A 21,523-nucleotide genomic window follows, 5' to 3' on the forward strand; every position below is an offset into this window, starting at 1 on the left:
TAATGTGTGCCTTCTCTCCTTTTTAGATCAGCTTATACAAGGCTAATTCTTGATGCTTCACTGAACACCTCCTGCCATAAATTTACAGGTCTCTTTCTAGGATAATCCATTCATTACTGTGAGTTTTCTTTACATTGCATCCTCTCCTTTCTCCTTATCGTGTCCCTCTGTTTTCATACTTGTGCTGCATGGCCCTTCTTACCACATTTATGGCAATTTTCACCTTTCTACCAACAATCACTGTCACTGTGATTAACTCTTCAGCATCATTTGCATTTACTTATCAGTGTCTTGTCTGAAACCAAAGCTCATTCACTTTTAAGGATCCACAAAGCTGCTGTGATTCACGTGCCAGCGTCTCCACTGTAATGGCAATTTCAACTTTTTTATAGGTCAGCGCTACTTTGGTTAACAGCCGTTTCTGTATCACGTCATTATTTCCTCTTCCTCTAAGTAAGTGCCATATTCGCAGTGCTCATACAGTTTCTTTAAGACAACAACATATTGTGAAACCGACCCCCCATCCACATGGTTACATTTGTGAAAGCAAAACCTTTCTGTTATCACCAGGCGCTTCGGAGAAAAATGCTACTGTAGTATTGCTTTAATCTGGTCAAACGTTTTGTCCTTCTGTTTTTCTGGTGCTAAAAGGCTACACAGAAAACCATAAATCATGCTTCCAATTATACTTAATAGTACAAGCACCAGTTTGTCTGCCTCAATAACATTAGATGTTGCAAAAGTTTCGAAACGCTCGATATATATGGGCCATTGCTCCACATTTTCATCAAAATCATCCATGCACCTTGGTGTTGCAGCCATCTTGCCACAAATTTTACAGTGAATAAAAGCACCTGCTGTAGTCACAAACAGACGTATTCACACACCAGGCATCAAACCATTATCCTCGTCACCAGTTTGTTATGTCTGGTAATATGAGGCTAATGACAGGCAGGCATTCAATAATAGACACGAGGCCAGAAATTGTGTTTTTAATTGAACTATTGTCTTTACTGATTGACAGCCCAAAAACTTGTACAAAGATATCACCCACTCACCATTGCAGCGCCACCTACTGCCAAACATTATTACATTCATCTCAATACATAACAGTATACATTTAAAAGAGTTTTTTTTTTTCCATTTAGACAATCAAGGAGAGGACTTCTTTGTACTTTTTTAGTTTATTACTGGCACTTGTGTTTACCTCATATTCAACATTTATTTTTTATTAATAAAACACTTTCTTAATTACCTGGGCTTCGTTGGTGTTCATTTTGTTTTCATTCACAGCTATGTGGCACCTCTTACAGGCCACTTTATCAAACTCATGATATCCTAGGGTTTAAAGTAAAGCTCCATCCAAAATTTATAATTTTTGTATTTTACTTAGCCCTCATCTCCCACTGTTTGTGGTAATGCATAAAAAACTTTTAATCCCATGTTTTCGTGGATAATGGAGATCACAGAATTCTTGAATCAATGGACTTCATTGGGGACCCAGCTTGAATAAATGCAACCAGTGTCAAAATATCCATAAAGTCATGAGTGAAATGAATGCTATGTTTTCTAATGATAGTTCCCAATGGAAGCATGTAAAGTAAAAACTGTAAAGATCCAAATACTGAGCCCTGCAGGGCACCATTTGTAACTACTGAATATAAGACAAAGTACTGTTGGTACATTTCTTTATATACTGAAATCAACTTGATAAACACAAACTAAACCATGTAAGGATGGTGCCTTAGAGCCCAATACAATTTTCCAAGCTGTGTAATAGAATAGTGACAAATGGTATCAAAGGCTCCACTGTCACTTGACTATGCTCAGCACATTAATAACATCATGGCTAGTGGCAATCAGTTTACATGCTATCCCTCAGTTAAATAAAACTACTGTGCTTCGATTAGTAGTGTAGTTAGTTTATATAATAAGTAGGCCTTAAAAAAATAAGAAACAAAACAAACGTGAAACCAAAATGAGAAGTCTTCCAAACCTTTGTAATGCCTTAGGAGGTCTATAAGTAAATATGTAGTGGAAATATTTTACAAAAACATATAAGAACTCCTGCGGTGGGCTGGCGCCCTGCCCGGGGTTTGTTACCTGCCTTGTTCCCTGTGTTAGCTGGGATTGGCTCCAGCAGACCCCCGTGACCCTGTAATTAGGATATAGTGGGTTAGATAATGGATGGATGGATATAATAACTCTTATGACACAATGTGCCATGGTAGCCAATGAAAAGACTACTACTAGGCAGGGTTCTTGTCAATAATAGGGTGGTCTTCAATTTAAAAGCTCATTCTTGTTTGAACATACTGTACTATCGAACACAACATGATTTTCCAGAGATAGTTTATTTAACAATTTTGGTCAAAATACATGGGACACTGTGAACATACATCTGGATGCCAAACGATGGATTAGGTTTCATGAGCAAATCGAGATTTTTTCACAGACATTTTAAAATTGTTTGCTGCTATTCAGTGTGGGTCCCAGTTGAAGACCATTGAATTAAAAACTTTGTGATCTCTGCCCTCTGTGAAATCATGAGGTCAAACTTATTTCTTGCCCATTACTAGAAACAAAGTAGTGTAAGTAGCATATGAAAATGTATAATTTTGCAATTATTCAAATAAAGTGAATAAAGGGCTTGTTATTAACAAAATAAATAAATATATTCAGTAAACATTTTTGGCTATTTTGTAACGATACAAAGATTGTATTAGTCATGGTGTGGTTTATTTCCTTTACTACTCTTTTCTTCTTCTCTTTTGTCTTAATTCAGAACACACTTTAAATAGCCTTTCTTTATTTTATTTTTCTATTCAGTAACTGATGGAGATAATTCTATGATTAATAAAGCAAGTTTCTGAATGCATGTCCATCTTCAATTTTTTATTAGATTAACTCTAATCATTAACATCCAAATATACAGTGCATTTTATCGAAAGAGGGATTTGTTGGCACAAGGTAAGCAAACATACACAGATACAGATCCATATGAGCACCTGATTGGAAAACTTCAGGAATACAGTAGCTTTAATTTAGTAGATGTAGAAACACTGCTAAGTGTTACACTATTGGAAAAGAAGATCTCATGTATGATACTGCAACCTGAAGTTGAAGTGGCTGTAAAAAGCTAAGAAACAAAATAAAGATGCTCTTCCAGAGGCAACCTGAGTCTGGTGGTCTATAGGTATCTATCTATCTATCTATCTATCTATCTATCTATCTATCTATCTATCTATCTATCTATCTATCTATCTATAGTAGCCTTAGGCTTTACTTCACTCTTGAGCCGTTTTTGGAAATTAAATTGTCAGACACTGAGTGATGCTAACGGCGTCCTACCCTATTTCTCCAATAATAGAGTACTGGTACCTAAATCCATTGACATTACATGGGACTTTGGAATATAGCTGACGACTTTACACTGTATAAAAATCCACCATGGCATCAGGAGGGGTTTCTATTAGTCTAAAATGAGTTACTGTATCTTTACATGTAGAGCTTATTGAACTCTGGGCCATGACATATTTTCTTCATACTCATTCTAACCTAGCATGCTGTTTGGTCATTTAGACGTTTAGTCGCTGTGTGTATAAAAGTACAACAGATCTGTATGTATTTCAGTAAAGAAAAGCATCAAATAAATTATGAATGACAAACTAAATTCACTAAAGTCACATCCTTACCTAATTTTAATTGGGTTAAAATTGTATTGCGACATACCTTCATTTACATTGTTTTGATTAAGATTTTACCTACAGGTCTTGGCTATTTCTTATTCAACATTTTTTTTAAGTATAGGAGCCTATGAATTTTGACATATTAATATTAAACTTCAAGAGAAGATCTAATGAGAATGTACATCAGTTATTTTTTTAAGGATATTGTTAAATATGTCCAGTCTTTTGATCAGGGACTGAAGTTTGGGTATGCCTGATATACAATGTTAGTAGCCAAAAAAGTAACATATCAGATGAACATGGATGTAACAAATTATCGAGCAAATTTAGGCTCATCATGATTTGGTAACATTGAGGTTGTGTCGTGGTTTCCTAAGGGCTTCATCCCTATCTGAATTGTGTTTTTTTTCTTTAAAATTTTTTTTGTTTTTTGTGAATTATTTTGTAAATATTATTGATTTTTTTGCTTTTGTATGTTTTATGTACAGTATTGTCAAATATTGTATTTACCAATTATGTTTTGTTAATGTATGACATTAGATATCTATGTTTAGTTCTTTAAATTAATTTGCTTGTAGTCTATGTTCTGAGCTAAAGAGGTGGGACTACCTGATGCTGCAGCTGTGGAACCACCTCTGACTATTTCAGAAGCATCTTATGAAATGGCTATTCCGATATTGAGGTTTATTTTGTCACTTGACTTGTGATATTTTTTAAATTTGGACTTTCTAAAACATTGATTCTTATGTCAATGAAGCCATTTCTGGATTTTCAGCTATTGGCTATTTTGGCATACATATCTTGTTTCATTTTGCTGATGCTCTTATTTTTTGTGCAATCCTTTTTGAAATTACATAAGTAAATATTTTAATATTAAAAGAACTTTGTTCAGTTTTCTTGAGCCAAAGGCTGTTCAGATTTCTTTTTACCTTTATTTGCGACATTTAGCCTGTGCCTCACTCTTGGGCCTGTATAGGCTGTAATTCTACCTCTTGAGTTTGAGGCCAGGATGCCTGGGTTGGTGAGGCCTGCCGTGTTGGTGCAGATCTACAGTAAAGAGCAGGTCTGACCTGTGCTTTTTTAGAGGCCTTAACTTTTTTGAACTTGTGAGCTGGTGCAATCATTACAGCTTTAGGGGTGGGTAGGTTGTTAACAAGTCAAAATGGAACTAAAACCCAGCGCTCAGAAACACTTCTGTTGAGGCTGGAAATATGGCTGAGATGATTAAACAATACAGAATGCTAGAATCATAAAACCTGCATATTCAGCAATTAAAGTAAGATGCCTGTCAGATATCAAAGTTTCCAATATTGTGATTAAATTGTACCACCTGTTCAGCAGAGAAGTAAATACAAGTTTACAGCAAGAAGAACACAACTCCTATGTGACTGAAACCTAACAGTAATTGCTGGTCTGGCTGGACCCTTACCAATATTATATGGCAGGGATGGATAGTTTGTTGGTGGATTAGTTAACTATGATACTATTCTTTACTGGACACTCCAACAAATATTTTTACCTTCCTTCGTAAGTAAGAAATATTAGTCAAAGAAGTGACTTTGCTATAATTTCACATAGTTTGAGGGGCTTATTTTAAATATTACAGATGGGGTCCACTTGTTGTCTTTTTAATGTGACCTAGCTGTAAATTATGATAAGGGAGTGCTGATTTTGATATTCATAATGATGTGGAAACAGCACACCTGTACAAAATATTTAAACACCTGTTAAGTTAAATATTGTTTCGCAAAAATTTCTAAAGGTCATGGTCACTATCATATATTTGATCTAATTATTACTTGTTGTGTTGAGATTCAAAATTTCAGTATTGCTTCATTAGAGAAAACAATCTTTCATCATTAAATTAAGTATATTTGAATTATTTCCATTCTCAGCTGTAGAATTACAGATTACACCACAAACACTATGACATCAAGACGACAATTTTATATTAACATTTACAGAGAACAAAATAGATGAATAGAAAGATAACTTTGACAATCCACTGAAAGAGGTCTTTGATAAAGTTACCCCATTCAAAATAAAAAGTAATTAGAGCCCAAATTAAACCACTTGTACTCTAATTATAATTCCAAACACTAGAGTGTAAATGGAAAGCAAAACAGCTATAGGTCTTCTGAATAGCATGGACAGACAATGTTAAAAGATACAGTACTGTATTAAAAAGCTTTTTTTTGATATGCGCTGAATGCTATTCCAAAGTAGTAAATGAAAGCAGAAATAATGTATTGTGTACAACAAATGGGAAGAATGAAATGCCTTGCAAAATCTCTAGTACGGTCATTTTTGTGATACTTACTTCCTTTCCATTAGCAGCAAAGATAATGATAAAATTCATAATAGAATATACAACATTTCAAAGTAAGCTCACAAACCTCACTACTGTAACATGGTGTATTTCTCCTTGCGGACACTGCCTTAGTATTTTAAAATTTATACCACAGAAAATCATAAGTTTAATTTCTAAAATGAAGCCTTCTATTTTTCCTTACACCCAATTGCAAAAAAATAAATATATATATATATATATATATACTGTATATAGAAAAACAAAAACTATTCTGCAAGTCCCCATTCGTAACATAAAAGACAGATGCATAATGACTACCAAAATTACAGACCCTGTACCTTCTGAAGTATCTGGAACAGTAGCTGCTGTGCAGTTTTAGTTTGATCTTATTTATGAGAATTTATTGAAAACTTTCAGTCCAGCTTTCTCACTGGTCACAATACAGAAATGTCATCATGTTGTTCATTCGATTTTAATGTCTTCTCATATTGGAAATGCTACGCTTACATTGTTGATAGATTTTAAGTACACTCTATGACATATTTAACCACTATATTGTGCTACACAGGCTTGGAAAATTGGCTCTCAGGCACTGTCCTGTGTTTTAGTTCATGCTATGTATTACTTGTAAAGATATAAGGAAACATTTTACATGTATAATATTTGTTAACTAGCCAACCCACGGCGTAGCATACGCAGCATATAATTATTTATTGATGAGTGAACACTACCTGAAAGACACAGTTGTCCAAATAGGGAGGGTTTGAGGATACAACTGTCAGTGAATGAAAAGATGGAACTCTGGAGAGAGCAACATACAATTGTCCGTGAGTGAAAACAGGTTTTGGCAGATACAGGTATATTTTTTTGAAAGTTTGTCCTTGTGCCTTATTAATAGTCATTGCAAACGCCAATCTAACAGGAAATTGTCTGCGTGTAAAAGTAAAAGGCAAATTAGAATCTGATGGGGTCAGGGAAATCTGAGGAATAAGGACAGTTTGTGAGGTAGCAGATGTGATAGTCTTACACTCCAGTACATTGCGGTGAGTGCTCGTAACAGAAAGTCTAGTGCCATTACAGAAACCTTTGCTGGCATGAGGTTCCTGAGAAGCATGATGACTGAATCAATTTTAATTTTGAGTTTATGCAGAGGCATGTCAGTGGGAGTAAGACTATTAAGAAATTCTTCCGGGAATACAAGTTAATCTGCAGGATCATCTGTGACGATGGAGTCAACGTTGGCGAAAGTTACTTCGTCGTTAGGGATAAGTTTCAGCACCTGTTCATTAAGGTGTAGTGAGTCTTCGTTCTTGACACTTAATATAGCTCGCATACTGAGTTGTTCCAGAGTGACAGTTGAGAAGTTGATGTCACCATATAATTGCCTCGAGAGCGATGTTGGAAGCCTGCGGAGGGTGAGAGTTGGTGAGTGGGGCCTTGTCGTGCGTTCCCCATGACGTGGGAGGAGGGTTAGAGTGGGCGTTCGTGGCTCTTTTGTGCGTAACCCATGGGCGGGGCTCTGTTAGAGTCTTGCGTGCGGTGAAAAGTCAACGTGGCTCAGGGGTGCATGTGGACTTTTGCACAGACAAAAGCGAATGAAGCTGTGTTTGGTGAGTTGTTGCGTGCGGGCACATGAGCAGGCAGTGCACATGCCTCAAGAGTGGCGCTGGATGCGGGAGGATGGTTACAGTTGGCGTGCGTGGCTCTGTCCATGAAGCTGGAGGGAGAGTTAGAGTTGGCAGGCGGGGCTCTGTCGAGCGAATCCCATGGTCAGAGTTGGAAGGCGGGGCTCTGTGAGTTGGTGGGCGTGGCTCTCTGTCTTGCTTGAGCTCACTTGCGTGGCCTTAGTGAATTATATATATAGATGATTTCTTAGTAATACTGAAGTGTTACCAATATATGAGTTATCATATAAAGTCCTTTATAACTATTCCAATAAACATGGATTAATATCTGCATTCTTATTAATGACTTATTAATAAATGTTTATTATACTGAAGGTACTGAAGTTTGACAATCACATTGTGGCCAAACTCCTTTCCAGCCATGCATAAATAGAACCCCACAACTGCCTGGACAGATGTATTTCTTTGTTTATCAAGGGTCACTTCTTACAGATGAGATCATCGATTTTTTTTTTTCTTGGTTCCTCTCAACAGTCTGTTTGTGAACAAACAGTACAGGGCTGATCTGTGATGCCTGTATTCCTGTCTTTAAAGTGTCTTACTTACTGGTACTGCAATCAAACCAATTAGTTGTCTCCTTCACAATAAATTCAGCCATCACAAGTTGGTAAAAGAACATACAGTATCCTAATCGGACATATTCTCACACTGAAATGAGTTACGCAGATGATGTCATTTTGCATTCTCGTGTGAGATGACAAAAGAAATTATTTCCATAAAATACCACATACTTAAATATTGACAGATATTTCTTGGTAGTTCCAAGGCACTTATTACTTTTGATGTAATTATAAATAATACTACATTTTCTTGTCTTAAAATACTACAACAGAAACTGGCTATGAGTGACTGTAGAAAGAGAAAAGAGAAACAGAAAAAAAAACAGTTGAACATTATAAAGTTTTCTAGAAAAAGAGTATTGTATTAAAATATAAAAATTAGAAGCAGAACCATTCTAAATTTTTGTTTTATAACAGAAAATGACCTGCTTGTGTATAGGAATGAAACATTCAAACTATTAAGTTTTTTTGCTAAGAATGGTCATGTTCAATTTACATATGTGAGTATGCCACATTATGTATCCTTCCTTTTTATTTCATATATTTTTATTCAAATTAAATAAATTAACATCTGCTAAACATCTACCTTCTGTTTAGAAGCAGTTGTTAATAAGTTGGGAAGATTGTCTTTTAAGGAAAATTTTTCAGTTCATAATTTAGAATCACATTGCTCTCTTCTTTTAATCATGTTTTATCATTCCTAAACCTTACAGTTTGTTGAACAGAGAAAAAAATCACTTGCATTATTAATAAACATACATCTAAAATGCTGGTGCTGATTGAAACCACAGTCAGGAAGCAACAAGCTAGGAGTCTGTCTTCATTTTTTATACATTACTGTCTAAACTTCCATTATGTTGATAACCTTTTTATTACCGTACAGTGACGGTGATGATTATTGAGTTTTATACCCTGAAAGGTAAATAAAGCATGCTAAAAACTGCACTAATATTATGTAGGCTTATTAATTGTGGGGAATTATAGATTATTAAGTCAATATTTACTTAAGATGCAGCTGGATCTTTAGGAAATTTTCTTTCAAATCACAGACAAGACTAATAATTTCTTTTACTATACATTATATGCCAATTAGGTCCTTTGAACAGGATACCCTATCTTAGTAAACACTGCAGTTTTTGATGTTATATAACAAGAGTTTTGCAAAGTCCACCAGCGTGTCTTAACCTGCATTGTGTGAAATTAGAATGAAATTACTTTTAACAATCAAGAGCAAATTTGAGTTTAATCTAAACCTACACAACAAGTATGAAATATTAATATCCACCACAATGTCTAATGTTTGATGTTACAGAATGCTCCTGAGAAGCTTGTAAGATACAGAATACTTCAATGAATCAGACCTTTATATACAACCTTAAACTGCTCATACCATTACAGTGCATGATAGAAAGTATGGTGAATGCTGGTAGAGCTCATTCCCCCTTTAAAATAGGATCAATGTAGTATGCATTTTGGCTACTGCAATGATGAAGCTACAGTATATAAAATACCAATTCAACTAAGTCACTACTCAAAATTAAGTTTTTGAAGCTAAAGTGCTGGTCTACTTTTAGTTTTTTTTTTTTTTTCTAATTTCTCAGTGGTTATGTTCTGCTCCACCTGCTAAAAGTACTGTGCAGTTGCCTGTGATGTTTGAATGAATGCAGATATCCATATTTCCCACAGTTTCAAACCTCCTAAAACAAGGCCTATAAAAACAATAAGGAACTACTTAAGAACATTTGTGTTATGTAGAATGCCTTTTGTTCTGGAAACCCTACATATTTTTTTTACCTTATTATGAGACTCATCTTTAGAGATTTAAAAAAAACAATTCTATATATAAGGTCTCTACTTCGATATTATCTATCGTATGTAAGTACGTATTTTTTAAAATAATTTGAACTTGTTTTTCTTTGTTTTATCTTTCTCTGTTACATCTTGTAAAGCACTTCAGCTACATCCTGTATGTGAATATGTGAAATAGAAATAAACAACTTGTTATTGTTCTCATAAACAAGAAAGACAAGAATTTAACACACATCAATCAGCAAACTCTATTCATGCATCCTCATAATCTGCACAGTGGAAGCAAAACATTCTGTCTAGAGGTACCAAACATTATAAACTATCCATCCATCCATCCATTACCGAACCCGCTATATCCTAACTACAGGGTCACAGGGGTCTGCTGGAGCCAATCCCAGCCAACAAGGCAGGAATAAAACTCTGGGCAGGGTGCCAGCCCACCGCAGACATTATAAACTAATCTTTAAGAAAATATTCTCAAAAGCAGAAATATTTTTAATAATTTACTTCTTTCCACAAATCAATCTGTGTTGACATAGCATCTTTTACTGTACTCCATTAGAAGAAAAAGAAATCTTGCAATAAGCAAACTATTCACAAAAACTGTAAATTTTTTTATTTTAATTTTTACTTTCAATCGTATGTTGGCTATTGTTTAAATATATTATTTGTATCAATTGAATTACATTGGAAAAAGTGGATAAACTACAGCATAGATAATGAAGGCGTCTGGAAAAGAAAGAATAATGATAACCAATTGACCTTAAAGATGCTAATCAATCATATAGTCTGTGTGAGGCGTAGGCCCAGAACCAGGCTAGTTTAGTTTAGTTTAGCTGGAAGTAAAACACATGCTAACAGATAGAATTGTATTCAAAACTAAAACCTATTGTCCTTGTGTATTATTTGTATGCTTGTGGATTCACAGAATAAGAATAAACAGCACAATACCTTCCAATGTAACATACCTATAGCACAGCTGACCTTGTGTATTTCTCTGTGTTATTTATTTATTTATGCACTAAGTTCTGGAAATACAGGAATAAAATGGTAAAAGTGCTTAAATTAAAATATTGTATTTGGAAGGGACAATTTAATTTTGTATAAAGTACCATTTATTTTAAGTCTATCCATTTTCCAACCCGCTGAATCTGAGCACAGGGTCACGGGGGTCTGCTGGAGGCAATCCCAGCCAGCACAGGGCACAAGGCAGGAACCAATCCTGGGCAGGGTGCCAACTCACCGCAGGACACACACAAACACACCCACCAAGCACACACTAGGGCCAATTTAGAATCGCCAATCCACCTAACGTGCATGTCTTTGGACTGTGGGAGGAAACCGGAGCACCCAGAGGAAACCCACACAGACACGGGGAGAACATGCAAACTCCACGCAGGAAGGACCCGGGAAGCAAACCCGGGTCTCCTAACTGCGAGGCAGCAGTGCTACCACTGCGCCACCGTGCTGCCCATCCAGTCAAGTCAATTTTATTTATTGGGCACATTTAAAACAACAGGATTTGACTAAAGTGCTATACAGTATACATAAATAGACCAATAAATATATAAAGAAAAATAAACAAGAAATACTCTCATGATAGTTTAAAAAGCCAAGGAGAAAAGATTTCAATCTTAATTTAAAAGTGAGTAAAGTTTGTGCAGACCTAATAGAAAGGGGAAGACTCTTCCAAAGCTACTGCAAAGGCACTGGGGGGAGCTACTCCAAAAGCATAGTCACCTCTAAGCTTACATCTAGGATTCAGGGAGAACAGCAACATCTGGTCAGAAAACCAGTGATCACAAGGGAGAGTATGAGTAAAAAAGGTCAGTAAGATAAGACGAGACTAAATCATTCAGACACTAAAAGACAAACCATAAGATTTTAAATTCTGTGCTGTAGTGAACAGGACTAATAGCAGACAAGCAAGGAATGACTGGATTACTCCAGTGTGTAATGCGTTGCTATAGTCAAGCTGAGAAGCTGTTTTTCAAAATCAGCTACAGACAGAAAAAGCCTGACTTTAGCTAAAACCCTGAGCTGATAGAAACAGCCTTTAGCAATGGAATTAATTTGTTTGTCAAAAATCACACCGAGTTTTTGTAAAAAGGTCTACAATAGATTGTCAGAGGCCAAGTTTATTTGCAGGAGCACAGATAAGGTCAGAGAGTCCAAACCACACAATCTGTTTTTTTGTAAATTACACTGAGAAAATTTAGTGACATCCATATTTTAATGTATTTCAGATATTCTAGTAGGGTTTTAAGAGAATATCTTTTACTTTGTTTCAGTGGAAGATATACAGTAAAAATAAACAATAAAAGGCAGTGTTATACTTTTAAAAATGAAATATGGACAGCAAAAAAGAATAGGCCCAATAAGTTCTTTGAGAACCCTACATGTGAGAGGAGCTGAAAAGAGGAGAAATCGCCAAGGCTGACTGAAAAACATTTACTTGTTAGGTTTGAATTATTCCAAAGCACTTCCTTGAATGCTTACGTACAGTATAGCTCAAGACAGGCGATGAGGATGTTGTGGTGAAATTTACCAAATACTGCAGTTAGATCTAACAGCAAAAAGAAATGATTCAAAGAATCACCTACTAATAAAACATCATTTAGAACCTTAAAAAGGTTTGATTCTGTGCTGTGGTGTGCTTTAAAACCAGACTGAAATACTTGAAGAATGCTAATTTGTCTTAATAAAGTTTGCAGTTGTAGAAAGACAACTTTCTCCAGAAATTTAAAGTATGAGTTGTCTAAAGTTTAAAAAATCTGTACAATCCAGGTTAGCTTTTTTTTTTTTTATCAGCGTCTCCATCACAGCATGTTTGGAATAGGCTGTTAACTATTTATAAACTCTTCAACACTAGACCCAACCATGTTCAAAAGCATAACTTCACAAGTAAAGACTAGACTGTTCAATAGTTACTTTGCAACATATTTCAAATTGTTAATGATGCAGGTGATGTCTGCTGTCCGCACAATCTTAAATCAGGATGTTCAGTCTGCCCAAACACCAAGTGTCTGAACACACTGGTCAGTATATTTTTAACAGTTGTGGTTTTCAATCATGCATACTCTGCATTAAGAAACATTCCTAATTTTCATCTTTGAATTACACTCTGAGAGGAACAGTCTGGCACTCTAATATCAATGTTGCCAGTGACCAAAGGGAACCTGCCAACAGAAGGTTGAACAGTTGCAGCTCAGTGCAAAATCAAAGAAATGTTCCTTCAAATAAATAGTTTAGGTATGGATGGCTATTTAAGCGGCACACAATTGTCTGCATTTGAAATGATGACATACATGGCAATATGTGCTTCCTATTTAAATAAAATTCCTTGTTTCTAAATGTATATTTTGTATGAGTTTTTATTTTTATTTTATGCTTGTTGTCATGCATGTGTGCCAGAGGGTCAGCTTCCAGCCGTACCTAAGGTATGTGTTATCACCCCAGGGTAAGGCAGGGCTCTGTCGCTAACAGTCTCGACTCCTTTCTCTTTCACAATGCTGAGAAACCACCCATTGAGGACAAGGCAGCCAGAGAAGTCCCATTCCTTACAGTCTGGCCAATATACAATGTAGACATGCCCAGCAGGTGTGGTCTCATTTGGACCTGACAGCCTGACTGCCAGGGATAACTCCAGACTAGCCCTTTATAGGAATACCACTAGAGGGCAAAAAAAGGTTATTAACTAATTGTTTATTGCAGCATTTGGCAAACCAAGTATTTTGGGACTTGCTCTGCCTTAACACTCACCCTGCCACATTATGCTTTTCATAAACAATAATAGAGTGCATTCTGTTTGCTATATGTAACTTTGTAATCTACAAATAGAATATCAGTACATATGTGCATTTTAGAAGAGGTTTTTGATTTTTTGACATCTCACTATGAATTACACCTTTTTTCTTTTTTGCATTAAAGTAAACTCTGTGTAACCTTACAATGGACTTGCCAGGATAGACGGTGCCACCCCCATCAGACTGAATTGAATTCAGCTGGTTTGCAAAAGTTACGTTTGGGTATATTAAGATTTATGGAAGTTAAAAAAATTAAAATACATCATTATGGGTAATTCCTTCAATATCCATCAATAATATCTGATGTCCCAACTCGCACTTGTAAATGAGACAATAAAATAAGGGTTTGCACAAGGTAAGGAACATGTCAGATAGGTAAACAAAAACAAAAAAAAAAAAAATCAAAATCAGAAGCAGGTCTCAGATGCTCAGAGAACAGCATCATTTATTAATATTTATTAAAATGTATTTAGTTGATGCCTTTAACCATGGTGGCTTCGAAGGCCACATACAGTACAATTGTGTGTGTGTGTATATATATATATATATATATATATATATATATATATATATATATATATATATAGTATTATCTATATATATACTGTATATACAGTATACTATATATATATATGTATATATATTTTTTTTTTTAACAACTGGAACAAAGAATAGTTCATTGACTTGCTCAAGGCCACAAAGCGAGTCAGAATGAAAATTAATAGAATTACTATAGACACTATACCACAATGCCTACTTACTGTGCAGAAGATATAGAAGTCATTGCATATGGTTTATCAAAAGGTCAATGAAATGTCAATATATTCATGTTATTTCTTAAATAAGCTCAGTATTATTGTGATTTCCACTTTAACCTGATTTTTATTGTTATGCTTTAAGAGATGCACAAATCATTATGTAATTAACATAATCATTTAAAAGGTGAAGTATATCTCTACTTTGTTCAGGGTATATAGTACTAGGGTGTTGTACCGTGTTAGCCATTATAAATGTAGAGAAAAGCCAAGCAAAATGACACATTTTATTGGCTAACTAAAAAGATTACAATATACAAACTTTCAAAATTGCATACTGTAATCTTTTTAGTTAGCCAATAAAAGATGTCATTTTGCTTGGCTTTTCCCTACATTCAGGGTATATAGATATGCTTTACTACATACAGTAACTCAAGCCCCTTGAATGCACATCACTAACTGAAAATGATAACCAAGGTCTATGTACTATAATATATATTGAACTGTGATCATGAATGGGCTTTGTGATGGATTAGCACCACATTCAGAGATGTTTCCTGCTTTGTGCTCAGTGCTGTTGGGGCAGGCACCGTAATCCTAAATTGGATTAAGTAGGTTAATGGATGTAATGTTGCTATATTTGTATAAGTTTGTTATCCAAGACAATGATGATGAAGATAATATAATTTTAAGATATTGATGCAATTTAGTTTATTGCATTGCATGCTATTGCGTTCTCTATTCTATAGTCTATACTGTTCTGTAGTAGGAAAAACAAAAAACAAAGTTAGGGACCTAATTAGATAAAACAAATTACCTGAATAGATACTGCATCTGAGAGTCACTGCTCAAAGGTAAATTACTGCTGTAAGTGCTTGATTTGAGTTTATCTCTGAATGCTGAAACCATAAATCCTACAGAATTGGCAGACAGGAACAGAGGCATTAAGCACTACATCAGAATAGTCATTGACTAGTACTTCACAGCAACAGAGCCAATGGTATGCCTTCAGAGGAATCTCAGAAGTTGTACTGCTCATTTTTAAAATAAGAAAAAAACTGGAGTAAAGGACAGCAGACTTGCGCTACCAAAAGCCTTATACTGTACAAACAATTACAAGACAGTTCTTGGCCCATTATTTTAAGTCATTTCAGGTTTGGCATTATATAATTCATTTTATCATTCTTGCCTTGTAAAACAATTAAGTACTATATTGTGTGTGCTGTATATGATAAAAGTAACAATATTCAAGAGATTAAGTATGAACTTTTAACCAATAAGTGCCACAACCTATCCAGATAGCTAAACATTTAATGTAGCTCAGCTTTTACAAAATAAGCGTGTAATTATGTTTTGATTGACTAAAGATTAATAGACATAATTTTGGAATATGCTGTGTAATAAGAGTAATTGATAAAGGATACAAACTTGATAAATACTTGTATTAAGAATAATTACTTAAGCTGCCTTTTTTGAAATATACAGTAATAATAATTCATAACCACCAATAAATATATTGATGTTGGAAGAAAATTGGTTTAGTATCTGAAATTTTTGACTTTTTCTGTATATTAGATGTTCTTTTGAATTGCCAACTAAATTGCCAACTTTTTTTAAATTTTTATTTTATATTTTATTTTATGCCTTAAAGGCCAGTATTTATATGCTTTAAAAAAGTTCCATACTGACATAATTTGACTAAAAAGTTTTTTTAGAAAGTGATAGGTTAAGATTTGCATATTACCTAAGATATCCATTTTTAAAAATAATTAAGCCATTATTTTTCTAAATTCATCTAAAAGCCATAGATGGTTTACATTTAAACTCACATGTCACTTTCTTTGAATGACAATCAGTCTACAGTGCATACAACCAAATAATACTTTGTGCATAGCACAACATAAAACAATAAAAATGCATTCCCACATAAAGTGAATACTTTTGGAAATTTTGAATTATGTAAGGGAAATGTTTAAATTTACAGAAAGAGGATTATAAAACTTTTCAAGCACCTAAAACTGTCAAACTGAAATGTAATAACAAAAAAACTGGAATAAATAGGAAATCACAGATAATATGAACAGCACAGGTTGTGATTTCCGTTGAAAAGTATCAAGGAACAGCAAATCTGCAATTTCCAATAGAGTTAAAAGGGAGAATGTTTACAAGTGTGAATTCATTTTTAGTAAACCTATATAATTTCTTTCTTTCTCAGTATTTTTTTATGAGTTGTTTCATAATTTGAAACTTAGAATTTATGGATGTATTATTTTAAATCCACCAACCCATCTACAGTATATTCTAACCCTCCATAACAGAGGGTCGTGGAAGTGGACTTTTTCTGGCAGCATCAGACATAAGGCAGGAGCCAAACCTGTGTGGAACAGCATTCTGTTTGAGGGCATACTCACTTGGACACACACACACACCTACCCAAACACTCAAATAAACATTAATTGTTGGAAATGAAGACGTCCGATAATGTTACAACACGCGTCTTTATGAAAAAGTCTTTACCTGGAGAAAATGTACAAGAATACTGGGAGAATGTGCAAGTGACGCATATGTAATTAATGTACCATTACCAGTAGTACTGAAGAAGATGTGCTAAAATCTTTTCACCCAAACCCTAAGCCTAACCCTAATTCTACCCATTCATGAATCCATTCATTTTCTGATTGTTTATTGCCCTTTTTTTTTAATTCAAACACCAAAATCATCTAAATGTTTGAAGCAGAGTAAAAGTTTTTCTAAATATATTAACCAGTTCAGAGAACTCAGTGGGCCCATCTAGTGGTCAGAAGGTTTATTTTTAAATTAAGGTTAGAAAGTGAAATCTTGTCCGCAACATGTTCATATTACTTTTGTAATATTTTCTAAAAATGTATTTAAAAGTAAATTAAAAATAAAATATCATTATTGAAGCATTTAAAGAAAGAGTTATTTAAACTATAGGGACAATGTGTAGCTCTTTATATATACTATATCTGAAAACATAAAAACATTAGATATGAAAAAACAATCAATAAATTAATACAATTAAGAATAGTTTGCATTAATATCAAAGTAGAAATAAAGTTGTCTCTCAGCACCTTTTGTGTTACAGAGCCTATATAGATGGCATATATCATCTTACATATTTCATGAACATGTAGATATCAAGATTTTTTTGACAGGACCACAGAGCTCAACTTAGACACATTCATGGTGTTTTATTCATGTTCAAAGATTGTCAGTAGACTTCAGGTGTACAGTTGTTACATTTATTTTCTTTCACATTGATTATTAAGGATTGCCTGGTATTTATTATGTATTAAAAATTGTATTATTTTCTCGTTGTAATTAAATTAAATATTAAGAATTAGTTATAAGTAAGCACTCCTAAGGTTTCTTATGTTATTTAGAAGTACATAACAGTAAAAAGGGGCTCTTAAATAGCAACCTGACTACTTTTTTGGTGCATGGTCACATGTTGCTGGTGTTCATGTCAGAAACATGTCGAAAGTCAGAACTCAGATTAAGCACCCAAACATGATGCACATTGAAAAAGTCCCACCTGGTGAACAAGGTGGGAATCAATCAATTTAAAGCTGGATTTTTATCTACCATACTGCCCTGAGAGGGAGACCTAAATTTCAATACCTCAGAATATTGTAGTGAATGTCAATATATGTTCCATGCACTTTTACCAAAACATAAATTATTTTCCAAAGTTATAAACAATCTTTGAAAATCTTAGTTATGCTTCATGTCAGGTATACTAAACTTGTAAACTTCTTACCTGTGCCCAAATCGGTCTTTATTGTCAACACTCCTTTCATTTTCCACTTCTGGACCTTTGATTTCTTGGACTACTGGCTTAACCTCTCTTGTAATCTCCATTCTTGGCATTTCTCCCACAGCTTCCATGTAAAATACTGCCCTTTGTTGATGGCATTCACGGTTTCCACGTATGCCATTGTTGGATGAAGAAAACAGAGAACCATTGACTGGTTCTGACTTTTTTCGAAAGCCACTTCTCTCGTGGTTGTGGTTCTTCAGTCTGGTCTGGCTTGGACCCCATTGCTCAAAACTGTCTGTAGAAAGACAACTCCCTGCCGAACTCTGTGCTGGATGACTGAAAAGTTTCCATCGGAGACGCAGGATGTGCTTTACGTCAAATTCTTTTCTCCCAGAAGCAGACATTTTCCCAGTGTATCGAACAAAAGAATTTTTTTAATCAATTTTAATTATGTTTTAACTCAAGGCATAGTTTGCAAGAAAGAAGTTACAAGCATCTGCCCGATAGAAAACAGAATACTTTGTAAACTTTAAATTACCATTCTATACATCCAAGATGTGAAGTGTATCAGTTTGAAAAAGCTGAGAAGTATATTACATGAAGAAAATCACAATCAGCCAATGAAAACTGGACAAATTTACCAGTGATCTGTTTTAAATGATTATTGCTTTCTCTGTATATATATATTTAAAGATGTAATATCCTCAAGATATGATGGATATAAAGAACAGTTGAAATACACTGCCTTTTGGAAAATCACCTATATCAAAAATATTACAGTTCTAGTTCAGCCAACACTATCTCTGACTGGCTTTTAAACATACACTTTACCTGCTTTAAGCTGCACTGCACTGACTCGCATAGTGATGCCGAAGTAACCGCGCTGAGGCAGATGAGAAGGATAGCTCATAAACAGTAATCAGATTATTGAACGAAGCATCCTCTCTGCTCGGCTAGAGCAGGTGGTTTAGTCTCCCACTGAGCGCAGAAAGAAAAGAGCAGTCACCTATAAGCCTTCCTCCACTCCAACCCCTCCTAGCCGTCTCCTGGGAACTCATGCTCACCGCGGCAGAACCAGCAAATCGCCTGACAGGATCCTCAGGCAGAGTCTTTTCAAATACAAATTCCAGGGGCTGTCAGGAATCTTCAAATGAAATTTCTCTTCTTCCTTCTTCCCACCCTATCCCACTGAGTGACACATGTGTGCTTTCAAACAAAAAAGAGAGAGCGAGAGGAGGTGGGGAGGTGGGGGTGGTTTGCTTCCAGCTTTTGTTTTGAAGCTGTAACAGATTTCTGGGGGACTGTGCTGATGATAGTTACTGAGGCTCTATTTGGAAACAAACAGAAAGGCGATGAAATAAACAGTGCCTGTGGCTAGGCATCACATCAAGATCAATTAGTGAACTTGTCGAGGAACAGAGGTCTTTGTGGGAAATCAACTGTTTGATAACTGTATGCTTAGATTTATAATATAAAATATTACAATAAACGAGATTCAAACAGGAAAGTATCATTGGCTAAAACTGTGTCGTGAGTATCAATATCAATATAGCTGAAAGCATCAGAATAGGTCAGGGCATGAAGTGGAGGTGGATGTACAGTTCTCAGTTGTTATACGCATTACCTCAAAAAAAAAAAAAATAACACAGATCAAGAGGAACAAGGTCTTGTTAAAGATGAATAATCCTAACATGCCTCAAAGCTGCAAGCTGCAATATGTAGCTAATGATGTAAGTGAATTGGATAGAGCTTTAAAAATAGACAACTTGTAATAGAATGAAAAGGGATTATTTATTATTATGCTCATGTATTAATAAGGATTGGGTGCATAAAGCAAATTGTGTCAACTTACAAGTCAATACTTTTTTCCTGAGAATGCATAAGGCATAAGTAATGGGATGGTGTAGGAATTCAGATAATCAAACAGTAGGTAGAAAAAGGTCCCAGTGGATACTTAAAAAGCTGTTGGAAAATGCAAATAAAAAGCCACCGATTTGCTAGTAGCAACAGAATAAATCACTTAGCGACATTGAACTTCTAAGTCTGGTTAGTGCCAGCAGATTACCTTTAACATGTTTTCCATTTTGGATACAACTAAGCCGTAGTGGTACACTCCCCACATATGAGGACTTTAAATGTTCTCTGTGCCTAAGAACGCTAGCTTTCTCAAAAATCATGTTAATCAAACGGTAACATTAAATTGGCTGTGCTTGATCTGGTGTGTATTTTTAACTATTTTATAGTTTGGCCTATAAAAATAACAGATACCTTGTTTTGGGTGTTTTAGATGTCAAAGAATCTGATGGCCACATTGTTTTTTGAATTGTGTCATTTTATTGATTATGTTGAAAACTATACGGTTATGGGCAGCGTTATTTTAAGAACCAGTAGTTACAGATGCAGTCACAGGATACCAAGTGATGTCTTTCAGAAGTCACACTGAATGACACCATTAACATGATGACTTATAAACCAGCAGTATGGAGTGCTCTTCACATAAGTTTGTGGGTTCAACCTAATATCTAGTTGCTTTTTGAAAATTTAAAAGATATTTCATTTTAACTCTTTTCTGCCTCTTGACTAAAGTTTGTGCCTATTGTCTTCTTTTGTTTTTCACTTTATCTTTATGATTCTTGTTTCACATCCTGGGCTGCATTTACTAAATCTTGACTTTCTTGTTTAAACCTTGGCTAATTAGTTTTTAAGAAATGTCTCCACATTCCATCTCTGTTCAAAAGAACTACAGCCCTGTGCAGTCAGTACAATAAGTGAGTATGTGCAAATGACTATGAGTAATGGGTAGTGACACAGCTTTCTTGTACTACCAAAGAACTAGATTTGAATCTTAGCATGTAAATCAGGGGTGGGCAAAGTTGTTCCTGAAGGGCTGCAGTGCCTGCAGGTTTTTGTTCCAACCCAATGGCCTAATAAGAAGCACTTATTGCTCAAGTAACACTTCTGCTTCATTTTAGTTGACTCACTCATTAAGATTTTGAACCCCTATTACTTATTTTAGTCTTAAACAGCTGTATTCTCATTTTTTAATTGCTCCTTATTAGCAATAAAATTATCAAATGACTAAAGAAAGCAGCAGTTCTCCGTTTAGCCATTTACACCTGTGTGTATT

The 21,523-nt window shown here is 34.9% G+C and overlaps 1 protein-coding gene across 2 annotated transcripts in view; it reads right to left on the bottom strand.

Annotated features, from left to right (window-relative positions):
- Window positions 1–19,623, bottom strand: part of LOC120523745 (kelch-like protein 1) — a 422,640-nt gene extending 403,017 nt beyond the window's left edge. For both annotated transcript variants that reach the window (XR_005632692.1, XM_039745321.1), the window contains exon 1: window positions 18,397–19,623. Coding sequence is in view for 1 of the 2 variants with exons in the window: in XM_039745321.1 (XP_039601255.1) it covers window positions 18,397–18,800 (404 nt within the window). In the remaining variant the exon portion in view is untranslated. The remainder of the gene's footprint in view (window positions 1–18,396) is intronic.
- Window positions 19,624–21,523: the final 1,900 nt, after the last annotated feature.

Source organism: Polypterus senegalus, chromosome 2, assembly GCF_016835505.1.
Source record: "Polypterus senegalus isolate Bchr_013 chromosome 2, ASM1683550v1, whole genome shotgun sequence".
Taxonomy (NCBI): Eukaryota; Metazoa; Chordata; class Cladistia; order Polypteriformes; family Polypteridae; genus Polypterus; species Polypterus senegalus.